Source organism: Coturnix japonica, chromosome 1 (assembly GCF_001577835.2).
Source record: "Coturnix japonica isolate 7356 chromosome 1, Coturnix japonica 2.1, whole genome shotgun sequence".
NCBI lineage: Eukaryota > Metazoa > Chordata > Aves > Galliformes > Phasianidae > Coturnix > Coturnix japonica.
The window spans coordinates 44,857,149-44,872,884 of NC_029516.1; the positions used below are offsets into that span (position 1 = coordinate 44,857,149).

Consider the following 15,736-nt stretch of genomic DNA (forward strand, 5'->3'; position numbering starts at 1 on the left):
GCCCTACGCTGGGCCTTTGTAGGTCAGGGCGATCAGCCGTCCCCGCCCTCTTTAGGCCCCCCATCGGTACCCCACTTGTACCCCACTTGTACCCCCGCTCCTCCCGCCCGTTCTCTCGCTTTTCTTGCTGCTCTGAGCCGCTCCGAGCCGGGACGCGCCGTTGTCCGTATGCAAATAAGCAGCGGAGCGCCGCGCGGGGTTGTGGGAGCGCCCCCTGCGCTCTCGGGCGGGGCGGGGTTGGCATCGCCCGCCTCCAGAGCAGCGGAAGCGCTGTGATGTCACGTCCGCGGCTCGTTGGCTGCGTCTCATCGCTGGGCCCCGCGACAAGATGGCGGACCTGTCGTTAGACGAGCTCATACGGAAGCGCGGTGTGACGGTGAAGGGGAGGTGAGCGGCGGGGGGGCGGCGCCCCGTGCTCGGCGGCTTCAGGGAGTTCCTCTCTTCTCCCTTGTGGCCGTCCCGCTCCGGAGGCCGCGGGCGGTAGCTGCCTCGGCGCGGCCCTGCTCGGCCCTGCCTCGCATTTCGCCTTCCCGTTGGCTCAGGCGGCGCTGTGCGGGGCGGCGGCCCCGATTCCACTCTATCCAGTCCCGCACAGCGGCACAGTGGATGGGCCGGTGTGGGAGATGCCGCCGGGTTGTGCCCGTTGGGATCGGCGTGGGGAAGGACTCAGGCTGTGGTGGCTCTGGAGGGCTGGTTGTTTGCCGCTCGGCCCTCTGCGACTTGGCCAGCAGTTCCCAGCCTCGTTGCTTCTGTGGATGTAGGGAGCGTTACGTATGGCTCTTCCATACAGCAGATGTCCTCCGTGTAGCTCAGGCCGTTTAGAGCAGCTGTTGCATTTCTCGCCTGCTTGTGTGGTCGCTTTCTATCCTACTGTGGGCTGTAGTCTCTTGATGCTTCTGGTTGCCCACGATTTTCTCCCCATCTGTGTTAGTTCTGATTTTGTTTTGTGTGTTTAATGATCACTGAGTAACAGCCACTTATTTAATAGGTCTATGTTAACACGTCTGCAGTAGTATTTCGAAAGTCTTATGCTATAAAATGCTTTTAATCGTGCTGTAAACAAGGCCTTAGCTTTGCACTTTCATTCATGCTATCCTCCATGTTTGGAACAGTCTTAAACAGCTTAACGTGCAGAACACCACCTTTTTTCTTTTTCACATCCTCCTTCACTTTCATTTCTTGAAGGTGATTACTCTGCTTTTTATCTGTGGAACAGAAGCCCCTCAGCAGCATTATAAGAACTTTTATACCTTGCATTTAACTTGTTTTATGTGTTCAGCTTAACTCATAAGATTTCTGAAGCAGCTGGTTTGCCTTTAGGAGGTTCGGAAGGCAGAATAGACTGGTATAATTATATTAACTGCCCTTTAGTAGTCTATGCAAAATGATAACTCAAAAACCTTCAGCTATCAAATATGCTAGCCTGTAAAATGTTGTATGATGCAATGAGTAAGTCAGAGCTTGTAGTATTTGAAAGGGCTTTTAGATATTCCCTTGTATTTCAGGTGCAGTGGCACAAAATGGGTATAAATCAGTTTGTGCCGTTCCAGGGTAAGCAATTCTCCACGAAGAGTTGCTTATTGGGATAAACAAAGCATTCAGAGAAGGTATAATCTCCAGTACAGTTTCCTAACTGATTTCAACAGCACACATCATTAACAGTCCGACTAATTCTGGCTTTAATGCTTATACATGGATTTCTGGTTTTGCTTTGACCTTTATCCTTATTAAAAAGAACCATTCATCAGTGCTTTGTGCAGCACTCTAACTAAATACTTTCAACTTTGCTGAATTAATGCTTTATAAAATAGCAAGGGTAGTGTTGTTTAGTGGTTGTTAGCTTTGTGGGTTTTTATTTTTTCATACTCCTGTCTTGTTTATATGGTGAGCTCTGCCTGTTTGAGACAGCAGCCATAGGATTCTTAGCAAGGTAATAGTGTTGCACCTCAGGCCCAGCTTTCCAGTTCTGGGAGCAGCATGTCTCTGGGTAGAGACGTGGCAGTGGACGTTCAGTCTTTCTTGTCCACAGATCTCTCTGCTGTCGGTATGTGATGGTAAATAATGTTAAGGTAGTAGAGTTAGCTGAGTAAACACTGTAGTTCAGTACCTAAAGGGAGCCTGTAAACAGGAGGGGAATCAACTCTTTGACAGGGTAGATAACAGCAGGACAAGGGGAAATGGTTTGAAGTTGAGAGAGGGAAGATTTAGGTTGGATGTCAGGGGGAAGTTCTTTACTATGAGAGTGGTGAGGTGCTGGAACTGGTTGCCCAGAGAGGCTGTTGATGCCCCATGCCTGGAGGTGTTCAGGGCCAGGTTGGATGGGGCCCTGGGCAGCCTGGTCTAGTATTAAATGTGGAGTTCAGTGGCCCTGCCTGGGGCAGAGTGGTTGGAGATTCATGATCCTTGGGGTCCCTTCCAACCTGGGCCATTCTGTGATTCTATATGAGAAATTGTATCATTGTTTGAATATGTGGCATTAGTCTTTTAGATACTAAGTAAGTTGTAGGTATCTAATTTTTAGGCTGAAGTACCGTGTGATGTGTTTCGGAAAGCAGATAAGCACTATGGCACAGTATCTTATTTTGAATTTATTGAAAAGCTGACCTTTCTTTGCAACTTTGTCATCTGCTCACGGGAAGGCAACTTAATGGAAAGAAACAATCCTGAAACTTTAAAAGGCGTTTAAAGGAGGACCTGTATTAATAATGAGGTGGTCTCCTTCCTTCTAGGAGGTGTCTGGGAAAAGTAAATCAGACCTGTAACAGGAAGCTAGTTCCTGCTTCGCTACATAATTGGCTGCTGCCTAGAATACTCATGTACAAACACTGTTCTTCCTGTGGACTGTTATATTCTGTGCTCACTTTTGTGATGAAAGTGGTATACTTAAAGTATAGGTAGCTGTTCTGTAGATTAAGGGAGTGGCAGTGATGTTGAAAGGTGGTTTGGCTGGTATATATTTGCTAAGAGTGAAACAGTTTTGGAACTGCTTTGAACTGAAGCTGGTACTTCTGCTTGTGCATTCTAAAATCCAGGCCTTCTACCATCCCAGAAATCTGAGTTTTCTGCACCAAAATCTTGAAATCAAGTATAGTTCCATGTATTTCTTTGTATTACAAGAGATGTTTAGCAGAGCTGCTCACTCCGAATACTAGAAAATCAGTTTCTGTTCCTCCTTGTCTTCCTAGGGCACCCCATAGTGCCCAAGTTTTTGATGAATTTCATTTAAATGTACCGTGTTTTTAGTGTGTCTATAGTCAGTCCCTTAAGCTCATGTTTATGAGCTTAAGGAAATGCAGAGCAAAATCTAGCATGAAACAGCTTAGGAGCTGTACTGCTGTGTTTGAGCATCAGACCTGGTTGGAGCTCTGTGCAGTCATAATGAGCTTTTGTTAGCAGTAACACAAATACTTCTGTGGATACTGTATCACATCTTGCAATGTCTGAAACTTTTCTTTTTTGTTTGTTTTTGTTTTCAGGCTCAACACCAGGCCAGTATTTGGAGGCATTAGATCTCGCATTGGGGTCCAGCAAAATATTTTAAGTAGATCATCACCAGCTGTCAATTTCCAGCGGACATTTGATGCTCGACAGAAGATTGGCCTCACTGATGCCCGACACAAACTGGGAGTTAAAGACGCACGTGAAAAACTGATTCAAAGGGACGCTCGGTTCAAAATAAAAGGGAAGGTGCAGGATGCTCGAGAGATGTTGAATTCCCGTAAGCAGCAAAGTGTTGCAGCTGAAAAGGTGACCAAAGTGGTAGATGCCAGAGAGAAGATCAGTTTAAAAAGGAACACTCCAGCTGCTATCAGCCCAACTATGGGGACAGTAAATCCAGCTGTGAAAATCACCAAGACTATCCAAGTAGGTCATGCAAGTCATCTCTGAGCTCCTCAGTATTTCTGCAGCAGTCCACTGAAAATAATAACACTTGTGTGAACATCTTCCCTTGTTTACAAGAGAAGTGACGGTGATACAGTTCGACCCAGTCTGTAGAGCAGATTCAGAGTCTTTGTGGTGTCCTTCTGGCTGCTTAGGGTTTTTTGAAAAATCCAAGCTTTCATTTAATTTTTTGGCCCAATAAAAATGAAAGTAGCGCTCTTTTCAGCACTAAAGTAGTTATTTTAGTCTGTTATCTCTGTCACCCCCATGTAAAATCCAAGGAAATGGGCTTTTTTTTTTATCATACTGCTGTTCTTTGCAAGAGTCTGATGTGGTAGATTGCCCTGTCTAGACAGCTAATTTATCTTAGTGGTGAGATAACAGTTTAGAATATACAACCGTGTTTATATCTTGAAGCAGCTTGAAAACTGTGTGTGCCTTTCTACAGTTTGTTTCCACTCACCCACTTAGCAGGAAAGTCCTGGCTTCCAGGGAATTCCTTGATTAGGTGATGCAGACCTGCTGAGGCTTGGGTTTTATTCCAGCTGCACTATAACCATTTGGTCACCATGAACTGCTGCTTTCCTTTGACTGATTTCTAAGTTCTGTGCTGTGTGCACAGTAACTTGATTCTTACTTGATTTCTCAGGCTAACATCTGTTAAACTATGTGTGTTACATACAGCAAGCAGAGGCAGAAGAGAACTTTCCAGAATGTCAGGATTGCTGTTGCAGGAGTGGCTGTGTTCCTCACCTCTTCAAGCACGTTGCAAGGATGTATATCTAGTCCCTAGTCTACCTCTTCTTTTCCCTCCTTCTGAAGATGAACAGTGTGCTTGCACACACCAGAACATCTCTGTCCTCATCAGTTTGAAAGCCCAGATGAGTTTTTCTGCTCTGCAGAAAACTACCCGTTGGCTCTTCAGATTTACTGCCAAGGTGGGAGCAAAAGGCTGGCCAGAGGAGGAGAGAGTACTTGTGGCAGTAGGAAGGGCTAATCACGGAGCAATAGAGCAGTCTGTTCAATAGCCTCAAATTAGCAGGGTAATTAATACTTGTACTGTCCAGATCACTTCCCGTAGGAGTCAAATGTTGTTAGAAAGTATCAAGGTGTTAAAAGACTTCTGCAGCAACTTGCTCTGGCCCGACTGAGCTGCTGCTGCTTTTTTTTTTTTTCACCTGGTTTGACCTGCTGTGTTTATTAGCATATTGCTATAAAATGCTGTAGGATGACATGATGATTAAGGCTGTAGACAAAATCATGCACGTAAGCAGTTATCTTACTTTTTATTTTTTTAAAGATTTGCATTGAAATTGCAGATTGCCAGTGGCCTTCCTGCAGTTGCCAAATGTGGGCGCGCAATCACACTGAAGTGTCTGAATCCAAGATGCAACCTGAAATTTTTACTGCTTGCACAGAGTGTTTTTGTAGGACCTTTTCAAAAGCAGAGAGGGTATTTTTGAGGTAACTGCAGGTTGATTTCAGTTGCCAATGAGTGCAGCTGTGTTCTCTGACTACTTCTGTTGCAATTTCCCTGTTTTCACAGGGTAGGAGATGAGACAGCCAAGGGGTCAGGTACATGATCTTATGCATTGTTTTATTCTGGTACAGCGTATTCCAGCTCTAGTGTGAAGAGGCAGTATGTGCTTCTCCTTAGAAAGGGATCTGAACAACTGAGTTATGTTGCTTGTTCCCAACTTGCTGAACTTAATGGGAATAGATATCTCTTTGTTCTCTGTAGTATGATAGAGATGTTGATTTACCCTCTTCCTCATTTTTTATTTACAGTGACAAAAATTGATCAGTGTTGTGAAAGCTGGAAATAAATCCACTTCCAATTTAACTTAGGCTAAAATGCAAGTAATTTGAGTGAAAATTATCCGTGTGGCTGAGGATTTTAATTGAAGAGCAGGTATCTCAACAAATTACAGCAGGCATTTTGCAGCGTTATATAATGTCTGTAACATGTTTGAAGAACAGGAAGGTAAATCTCGTTTAACTGATACCAGGTTATCAGTGACAACTTCAGTCTCCTGAAATGAAGATATGGTGGACTGCAGTGTTTAACGCTTTGGTTCTTTCTCTCTAATTGCAGCAGAAAGCTCCCGTTGTTCCTGGACACCCTCATCCAGCAGGAATGAGGATTAATGTGGTGAACAACCATACGCATAAACAGGTGTGTGCTCTCTCCCTGTGGTTTTTAACCTTTTATTTTTGGGGGTAGATTTGAATAAAGAGGGAAGGAAGGTATCCATAAACACTGACAGATAAGGTAGGAAAGAAAAGAGAGTTTGGATGCTCTCTGACAGCTTGTCTGTTGTAGGCTGTTGCTTGATATGGCAACACAGAGAGCTCATCAGTAAGACTTTGTGTGAGGAAAACCCTAGAATTTGTGTTTTTTCTCTTGAGATCAGTTTTGAAGGACTTTGCCATGGCCCCCAAGCATTCAGCTGCCCTACCCCACCTTAGGTTCTTTCATGGGGTTTATATTTATACTGCATATTTTGTGTATGTGCATTCATAAACTATGATATATTGATAAGTTAACACTGACAGTACCATGTCGCTGCTTATTTTTTGCCTCAGTTATGGTAAGTTTGTGTTTATCTCTGTATTGACCTGCTGCTATGACTGATCCCAGATGCTGTCGCTTGTCTTCGCTATTTGGACCTCTTTACTATAAGCCTTGAGTGTATTTCAGTTTGTCTCTAACTCAGTTATATTGTCCAGATGGCCAGCATTTTTCCCAGTTTTCTGCATAACTCTCCTACATTCCATCATCTTTTTTTGTTTCCTTTTCTTTGTAGCACTTCTGTGGTTGTAACTACTTTCTTGGTTGTAAACCGGAATCTTTCTCACCACGAAACCCACTTACTTTTCAAGTTATCATTGCTAATCCCTCAATTTTCTTTCACCGTTCTGCTAAATTAATGAAAATCTCTTTTAACGTGTAACTGCCAGTGTTCTGGGCAGTGCCATACATGGCTAGACTTTTTTCTTAGACTTTTCTTAGAAACATTAGTGTTCAGAGTACACCAAAAAATATTTATGTAGGTGTTAGACTCGGTATTTTAAGGCAGGACTGTGGGCATTAAGTAAAAGTGGGAAGTGAATTACTCATTCATTAAACTTCATAGTACAATGTTCCTAGTGCCAGACAGGCGTGTGCTGTGTTGAGGAAAGCATTCTGTTCTAAAGGAATGTTCAGTTCAGATGCATCCAGCAAGCACCTGCTTAAAATCAAAACAATCATAAGCACAAGCTTCAACTCTAGAGCTAGCAAGGAGTTAAAATGTAAGGTGTTAAGGCTTTATTCTAGCAGTGTGGTTTCATGAGTGCTGAAAAGGTGTAGAGATTAGAGAACTCTCTTTGTGGCTTCAATACACCTGGGGAGACAGTGTTTCTAGGAAAGAAGTTTGATTGTACTTAAACTGACATTATGAAGTGGGCTTGTATCGTTTTGGCTCTGTCCTGTAGTTGTGAGGACTGAAGTGAAGTCCAAAGAAGTTGCGGAATTCTAAACATGCAAACATTGTGTTTGCAATCCTATACATGAATCCAAGTTGAGTGTTAATAGAGAGCAGCCCAGCAGAGAAGGACCTGGAGGTACTGGTGGATGAAAAGCTCAGAATTAGCCACCAGTGTGTACTTGTAGCCCAGACAGCCACGTGTATCCTAGGCTGCATCAAAAGGAATGTGAGCAACAGGTCAAGGGAGGTCCTGCTCTACTCCATTCATGTGATACCCCACCTGGAGCATTGCATTCAGGTCTGGAACCTGCTGCATAAGGAGGACGTGAACCTGCTTGACCTGGTCTAGAGGAGGACCATAAGGACAATCAGAGCTCTGGGGCACCTTTCCTATGAAAACAGGCAGGGAAAGTTGAGGTGGTTCAGCCTGAAAAACAGCAGACTCTAGGGAGACCTTATTGCAGCCTTTCAGTATTTAAGGGGATCCGCTATAGGAAAAATGAGGAGCAACTCTTCTGGGGAGTTTAGTGTTAGGACAGAGTGTAACAGTTCTAAGATAAAAGGGTGTAAATACAGGATAGATATAAGGAGGAAATTCTATGTGGTGAGAGCATGATGTGAGTGGTGAGGCTCTGGAGCAGACTGCCCAGAGAGTTTGTTGGTGCCTCATCCCTGGAAACGTGCAAGGCCAAGCTGGATGGGGCTTTTATCAGTCTGATCTAGTGGGAGGTCTTGTCACCCATGGCAGGGGTTGAAACTGACTGCATGGTCTTTAAGATCCTTTCTAACTGAAAACTGTTCTGTGTTCATTTCTGCATGTTACCACGTGTCTTTTGAAGATGATGAAGGCAGGAGAAAATTGCTTAGTTTGGAAATGATGTCTAAAGTAAATCTGCCTGCTTGTGAATGTTACCTTGCTTCTTTTCAGGGTCTGTATGACGTGGAAGACGATGATGAAAGTGTCTCTCCCCTTCCTAGCAAACAGATGAAGATCACCACCTCAAACAGTTTTCTTCACAGTGTGGTAAGGGATGATCTGAACAGCCCCCACTGGGCCATTCTCATATTGAGTAGATGGACAGGCTGCAGTTTTACAGGGTTTATGCTCTTTTGAAGTATGTAAACAATGCTTCACCCTGAGATGTTTATTCCTCATCCTGCTCTTCTCTTTGTGCCAGTGCTTCAAGTGCTATTTTGGGAACAGATTCCCTTTTAGGCTGTGATTTTGCAGGCCTTTTGCAGCCACAGTGTGTGCTGTCTCCCTTGCCTGGGTAGGCTTCTGCATGTTTAGCATTTTGACTTTCTTGTTGGGAATGTGCATTGTACCTGTTCTGTAACTGTTTGAGAAGGCAAGCAAGGGAGGCTTTCTGCTACTTTTATAGACTGGACATCAGAGCAGGCAATCACTTGCCGTGCAGAATCACAGTTGGCAGCTTGATGAAGAATTACTGCTGTTTGCACTAGGGTAGCTCAATTTTTGTGTGTGTGTAAATGAAGGATCTTTGTGTACATTTTGTTAAATACTTGAGAATTGTAGGGCACCTTTGAAAAAAGGTGTTTTTCAAATTCAAACTGCACTGGTAATGTTCATTTAAAGACGATATGAAATCTAAGCATGGTGTAAAACGTGTTCTTTTGCAAGGGAAGTGCTCTTTTGAGGTAAACAAGCTAAAAAGAAACCAACAGCTTTGAGGCAAAAGTTGACTGAAGTCAACTGTATGCTGCAGTGGTTTTGGAACTGTGGAGGACATGTAGTTCTTAATTCTATCCTGTTGTTGGTGCTTGAAAAGGAGGGCCTACTTTTGCAGCCTACAGGTCTCATGGTTATTTTGTTCTCTTCTCCCATAGGCTGGGCTGAGTGGCAATAAGTTCTCTCTGTCCAAGACTGTTCCCCTGACTAAAGTGGTCCAGAATGATACGTACACGGCTCCTCCTGCACCTCCTTCCCCAATGAGGACAAAGGCCTTGACAAACATGTCCCGAACTTTGGTGACAAAAGAGGAGCCTCCAAAAGAGCCAGCACCTGTTGAGGTGAGCTCAGGGAAGTGAGACCTGTTTGTGAACAGAAGTCTCTGAAGCATCTGAAATTTGCTGTTTGTTGTTTTTCTTTGAGTAGTTTGCTTCTGCCAGGCTCCCACTGCTACCTCTGGGGCTACAAGCTGATAACTACAACCCGTCCCCTAAGAATTTAAAGCTTGTCTGAACATCATCATCACTGATGCTTGAGAGACTGGGAATTCTCATACAGTGTATCATACTTCATTCTTCTGCCTAGCATGGAAGCACATAGCATGAGAGAAAAAAGGGAAGATGCTACAGGAAGATGGCAGTTATTATTTGGACACTCTTTGGTGAATTCCATGTCCCTAGGAGTAATGCTCTAACACTATTAGTAATGTCACTTTCTACCTTCTGCTGTTAGCAAAGAGGAGATCAGGATTCTTCCCAGATGTAGCTTCTTGATGTCTATGCAAGAGCCTCTCAGGTACTCTGTAGACAACGTGCCTGGAATTGCTTTGCCAGTCTTCCTTGTGCTGGGTACAGGTGTTCTCAGACAGGTGAAGTTCAACAAGCTCTCTAGTGGCTGGAGCCTTACTTGAGGTTTGCTGGCTGGTTCAGCGTGTAGACTAGTTATGTTCTTAAAATGAAGGGGAGTCTGGCATAACTTGTGTGTGTAGGTAGATTAACTTAGTGTTACACTTGGAAATGGGAGAGAAAAGTTACTTCAGAAACAAGTTAGTGTGAAAAAGCAGCTCACTTTCATTCTTAGATGACCTGAGCTTTTCCAAGCATCAATATTTCCCATTGCTAGCTACAGTTTTCTCCTTTATGTATATATACCAATTTTCATAGGCATCCCTGTAGTGATTTTTATCTGCTGTGATGTCTGATTGCTGCATTTCTGACTTGTGCTTACTGTGTTGGCAGCTGGCCTTCAGTCCTTTGGAAGGCACGAAGATGACTGTAAACAATCTGCATCCTCGAGTCACTGAGGAAGACATTGTCGTGAGTATCTCTTACTGCATTAAATCCCTTTATGGTGAATACAGTGAGGAAAGATATGACTTTGCTTTACTTGTAAAAGAGAGTTTCTTGCTTTGAGGTTGGGGTAGGCTGGGTTTTTTCACTTATTTTTTAAAAATCTGGACTCAAGAAGATGGTAGAAAAGGTCATTTCTGGGGTGTACAGAGGTACCTGATACCACTTAGAATTCATGCCAAGTGATGTTTAGTGTTTTCCTTGGACTTATACGCGGGTGCAAATTGCCTGGGTGCTTCTGTTCTCAGCAGGCAGAGAACAAACATGATGTTTGTGTGCCTAAATAAAGAGTACAGAGCCTTAAACATTTTTGTTTGTGGCATTATGGAGGTTTGTCCAACCTGTATTAGTAATGCCCAGTACTTAGATATAGCAACCACACGAAGACAAGTTGCAATGGTCAGATTCTGCCACATTTTTACTGAGGAGGAGTGGGAATGTAATTGGAAAACTGAGCCTTTCTCACCCCTTGTTCCAGTGGTTCTTCTTTTGTGACCGCAATCCTGACTAACACTCTGCCCTCAGGAGTTGTTCTGTGTGTGCGGTGCTCTGAAGCGAGCCCGGCTGGTGCACCCAGGAGTGGCTGAGGTTGTCTTTGTGAAGAAAGAAGATGCAATCACAGCGTATAAGAAATACAACAACAGATGCTTAGATGGTAAGTTTGAGCAGGGTTACACTGAAGATGGTTGATAAATCAATGAAAAATGTTTTCTACTTCAGGAGAGAGTTTAAAAGCATTTCAGTGCTCCTGTGCTACTAAGAGAGGAAATGCCAAAAAAATGGCTCAAAAGCTGGACATTGTAATGCATGTTGAATATGTGCATAATTCATTTACATAACATTAGGAGAAAATCTTGTCCCAAAAGGAAAATGGTCAGAGATAGAGGCAGAGGGATTCCATTGTTTTGACCTCCAGATCAAATTTCTGTTACTTCAAACCCAGCGCCAAGAGCTACATTGTCTTTAGGAAGGAATTAATGCTTAGAGAGTAACTGCTTGCACTTCTTGGTCTGGTTGTATCTACATTTTGTTACAGATTGAAATTAGCTGTTAATTTCTAGCTTGAAATGGGTGCTGCTTCTTTCTCCGGATGAGTGGCAAGCTATGAATGTCAAATGAAGACAGCTGAGAATAGTAGATTATTGAGCATCTATAAGGGCTTTTCACCAGTATGTACTTAATTAATTACTGGAGTTCTTCATATGGCACTGTGTTTCAGTGGCTCTTTCGCTACTGTGATTATGTTAGAAAATGTATCAGCTGTTCCTTCTTGTGTTTCTGCAATCCATTGTTTGCGCTACTGCGTGATGTATCCGGTGTTTTCCAAAACTGGGATCCTAAGATGAGGACTCTGTTTTTGTTTAGGTCAGCCAATGAAATGTAACCTTCATATGAATGGAAATGTCATCACCTCAGACCAGCCTATATTGCTGTAAGTGTCTTTTGGGTAGAGGAAAGAACCAAATGTGTTTTCAGATTCTGTTTTGAGGAGAATCTAAGACTGTTGGCAAACTGTCCTCAGAATATTCTCCTCATCTGTGGCTCTTTGAGTGCAATATTGTCTCAATACATAACATTCTCAGCACTGGGGTTCAAAATGAGTCTGAGACTGGGAAGTTCTTGTATCTGAAAGTATGTTTAAACCTTCAGTTTCTTACAGTGTGAAGGGTACATGCTGAGAACAGCAAATACAGGCATTGTGTTAAATTTTATTTTATAATGGGAGGTTAAATGCTCTTTGTGTGTGTTTATTTAATCCTACAGCCGATTGAGTGATACCCCTTCTGTGAAGAAGGAGGGGGAACCCCGCCGGTCAAGTGCAAGTGCTGCATCAAATCCCCCAGCTGAGGTGGACCCTGATACCATCTTGAAGGCACTTTTCAAATCCTCAGGGGTCTCTGCATCTGTGCAGCCCACAGAATTCAAAATCAAACTCTGAGAAGGAGCAGTGAGCGGTGGACTGGAAAACTCATTTAAGCTGGGGAGTGAGAAAACTGCAGGAGTGCTCATTTTTGCATTTGCCTGCCTTGAAGATCTTTTTGTTTTCTATGATTGCTACCTTACTGTACAGTAGTGTTTCCTTTTGTGTGTGTTCTTTCTGTTTTCATAGTTGGAGTTTTCTTCCACGATTTTTTTTTTTTTTCCCCCAAGAGAATAACCTCCCCCTTCTGCCAGTAATAATATTACTAAGCATATACCATGTAACTCCCTCCTTTACTCCAAAGCCCCTAGTGGCCATTAAAAGTGCACATAGACTTTGAAGGAAAGGTTGGCAATCTCTTCTCTTCTGACCTACCTTTAACTAAAAGATGCATTCTCTTGATTTTCATCATTCAAGAGCAGCGCATGGTTTCTGCAATTTCCACACTGGGTACCAGATCAGGTGTGGTTGCATATAGGAATTGTGCCATCCTGCATCTTGGACTTTAATGCATTTAATTGCATACGGTTTGATTCTGACTGCTGAATATTTTTCTGCTCGGCAGCTGTGACGTTGAGAAAATACATGAAAAACTGATTTTCCTTCTGTGTATACTGGCCCGTGGAAGCTTTGGGCAGAATGGACATAAGCACAAGTGCAGCACCCATTTTGCACCTGTTGTGCTATGGGAGGGATCCTTCAACTCTGGTAATACTGAAGGTGGGAGGAACAAAGGCTCTGGCATTTGTATAATGAATATATTAGCCCTTTAGGGTGAGTGGAGTTGCTCTTTCCTTTCTGGTCTGAAAAAGCACCGGGATTGTGTTTGGAGCTGGAGGACACCATCCTGGTGTTTTGTTCCCAGTACGTTGTATTGCATCTTCCTGCTAATACAGGGACGTTTTTTTTTTCTTACCTTCTGACTTGACCAGTCTCCTTTTATGAAAAGGAAGGAGCTTGGGTCTTTTTCCAGTACTAACATGTAAGCAGCCTTCGCTTGCCTAGGAGAAATCACTTTCTTGAGACGCATATATATATGGGCAATGTTTGGCTGCTGTGCAGGCCTGCAGCTTACATGGGTGGGTTTGGAGGATGACCACTTTGCTTCCTTGCTGCAAGGAGAGGTTTTGGAGGAGGGCAGGTAGTGCTCTGTAAAAGAAGGCATGGAGAGGAGTATTAAGCATGTTTCATGCTGAGCTACAAGGACACAGCTTTGGCCCACGAGCATCCATGATGCACCACAGGCCACTAGGTGGCACTTCAGTACTTTGTCAGTACAGCATTTTTGATGCAGTTATTTGAAGTCCCGGTAGCTCCATTTGTTTGTGTTAGTTCAAATTATAAGAGAGGAGAAGAAAGAGCCACTGCCACAGTCTGGCTGGGGTTTGAATTTGAGCCTTCAAGCTAGTTCAGGTCTGCTGAACTTCAGTGAACTTTCTGTAATCATTGTAGGTCCAGATCCCAATTCTTGGTCAACTCTGTGTTTCTTTTGCTTTCTCATTCTGTATTAACTCTTCACTCTATCTAGCTGGTACAAACCATTCCTTATCTCACAGTGTCCCTCTTAGCCATGGAAATAACTGGGGACTTGACAGGACTTGTTTTTTCAGATTATTCTCTTTGGTTTGGAAATCTAGTAAAACACTAGTATTGGTAGGGTGCTTCATGTGACCAGCAGATGTTGGTAAGGGAGGGGTCTTAAGACAGCTGTTATTCCCCTTTCTTAGATCACCCGCCAAACAATTGTGTTTTAATAAACATTGGGGGGAGGGGGAGAAATGTTAGGGCTGGAGAAGATTATGTATTATCTGTTTCTGAATAAACATTTGTTATACAGAGATTGGATTGTGTAAGCCTTTTTAGGTGATGTGAAGCAACTGAAAAATCAGTAGGTAAGAGCTGAGTATTGAATCTAGCATGCTTTGAAAAACTTTTGATCTGGATTAGCTTATTGTTGTGGATAAGAATGATTTGCCTTCCCCACTCAGTCCTAATTTCTTTGTCACATGAAAGAAATGGCAATTTGTTATTGGCAGTCTAGTGATTTTAAAAAGTCATGTAAAGAAAAAACATGTCTAAACACATTGTCTAAACACCTTCCTATGTTGTATCCTACAGCAGTGTCCTGGTGTGCATTGCTCTCCTGTTCCTACAGTCAGTCAGCTCTCTACAGTCACCCAAGCCAGATAGCTCTTCACAGAGTTGGTTGATTCAGAAGGAACTGGAAGATTAATCTGCAGTTATTACTAGGCTTTTTCAAACCATTCACCTTGCAGCTGTTAAATTTAGTCTTGCTGTCCTGAAATTATCATGCTAATCTTATTCACGTTCTGCTGAGTTCACCTGCCACCTTCTGACCATTAACATCCGTGCACCTTTGCCATGATGCAGCGTGGTGTGTATATTTATTTATTATTATTTCTAAGCTGTTAAGAGATGATAAGCTTGTGTGTGAAATACTGCTTGTATTAACACAATATGCTAACAGGACAGATAGCTGGTAGGTAATTTGTAATAGTGTTTTATTCTATTTTCTTTGCTTTTCAAGTATGCTGCCTTCTAAGGTGACAAGTTTGCCTGGTATAGCTCTTGCATGTAGTATTTCCTCTGATAACATTCATTAACTTGGATATCTGCTTAAGTCAGCTGTCCATATTATTTCTTACTTCCACTAACCTTCCACCTCATACATAAGTCTTGATTCAAGATCTTTTGGAGTATGCTCTCTTCCATTCCATCATAAATATAGCTGCTTCTGTAAAGGTTGTCTTTTATTTTTCCTGATTGACGAGATTCTTTATTCTGACTGTTCTCTTTTAGTGTTCTTACTCTTTAACATTTCTTCTTTTATTTGCCTTGCTAGGATTACGTAAATTTGCTGCGTTATGCTGCTTTTGAGGTCTTCATTTCAGAACTGCTGAAACTAAATGATTGTCCTGTCAGAGTGCATCATAATGCGGGGACTCTAGGTGTTATTTTTCTGTGTAAAATAATATTATATTTCCATAGTCCTTTGCCAAGGATTTCTAGAGGAACTGAAGTATAGAATGACACCTATATCACCAAACTGTTGGGCAATATAACCTCTCTGGACAGATACTTCTTTTGCTCAGGTTCTGCCCCGCTTTAATCCCTTCTGCCTGCTTCATTTATTTCCCATATCTGCACCCCATTACCCCATGGAGAAGGGGAAAGAAAAAGTTGAACTATGAACAATTTTCCATAATTGTAGACTGTGCTAAGGAGAACTTCTACTGGTGCTTTGCTTCCTGTTATGCGTTGTTTGCTCAGCACGATATTCTTGCATTCCTTCTGCAAGTCTTTTCATGCACTACTTTTTCATGCTATTTCCATTACCATATTTTGGTGTGCTTTCTCTCTTCTGTGATGCTCGGCATGCACTTCTTCCAGCGTATATGCAGTA

The 15,736-nt window shown here is 42.9% G+C and overlaps 1 protein-coding gene across 3 annotated transcripts; it reads left to right on the plus strand.

Annotated features, from left to right (window-relative positions):
- Window positions 1-243: 243 nt before the first annotated feature.
- Window positions 244-14,152, plus strand: POLDIP3 (DNA polymerase delta interacting protein 3). Of its 3 annotated transcripts, none has more exons than XM_015861606.2 (9): window positions 244-387; window positions 3,477-3,864; window positions 5,981-6,058; window positions 8,281-8,376; window positions 9,201-9,383; window positions 10,281-10,358; window positions 10,917-11,046; window positions 11,757-11,823; window positions 12,156-14,152. In XM_015861606.2, the coding sequence occupies exons 1-9, from the start codon at window positions 329-331 to the stop codon at window positions 12,328-12,330; spliced, it is 1,254 nt and encodes a 417-aa protein (XP_015717092.1). In that variant the 5' UTR covers window positions 244-328; the 3' UTR covers window positions 12,331-14,152. The 3 variants fall into 3 exon arrangements, with proteins under 3 accessions (XP_015717092.1, XP_015717082.1, XP_015717101.1); XM_015861596.2 differs by having other exon boundaries at window positions 245-387; window positions 5,978-6,058; XM_015861615.2 differs by lacking the exons at window positions 244-387; window positions 3,477-3,864 and adding an exon at window positions 3,881-4,820 and having other exon boundaries at window positions 5,978-6,058.
- The last annotated feature ends 1,584 nt before the right edge of the window (window positions 14,153-15,736 follow it).

What these genes read in the sequence shown, in the direction of transcription:
- POLDIP3 (XM_015861596.2), top strand. Translation starts at nt 329, where the DNA reads ATGGCGGACCTGTCGTTAGACGAGCTCATACGGAAGCGCGGTGTGACG. An exon ending in ACAACCATACGCATAAACAG is followed by an intron (nt 6,059 to 8,280) that starts GTGTGTGCTCTC and finishes GCTTCTTTTCAG; the next exon opens with GGTCTGTATGACGTGGAAGA. An exon ending in TCACTGAGGAAGACATTGTC is followed by an intron (nt 10,359 to 10,916) that starts GTGAGTATCTCT and finishes CTCTGCCCTCAG; the next exon opens with GAGTTGTTCTGTGTGTGCGG.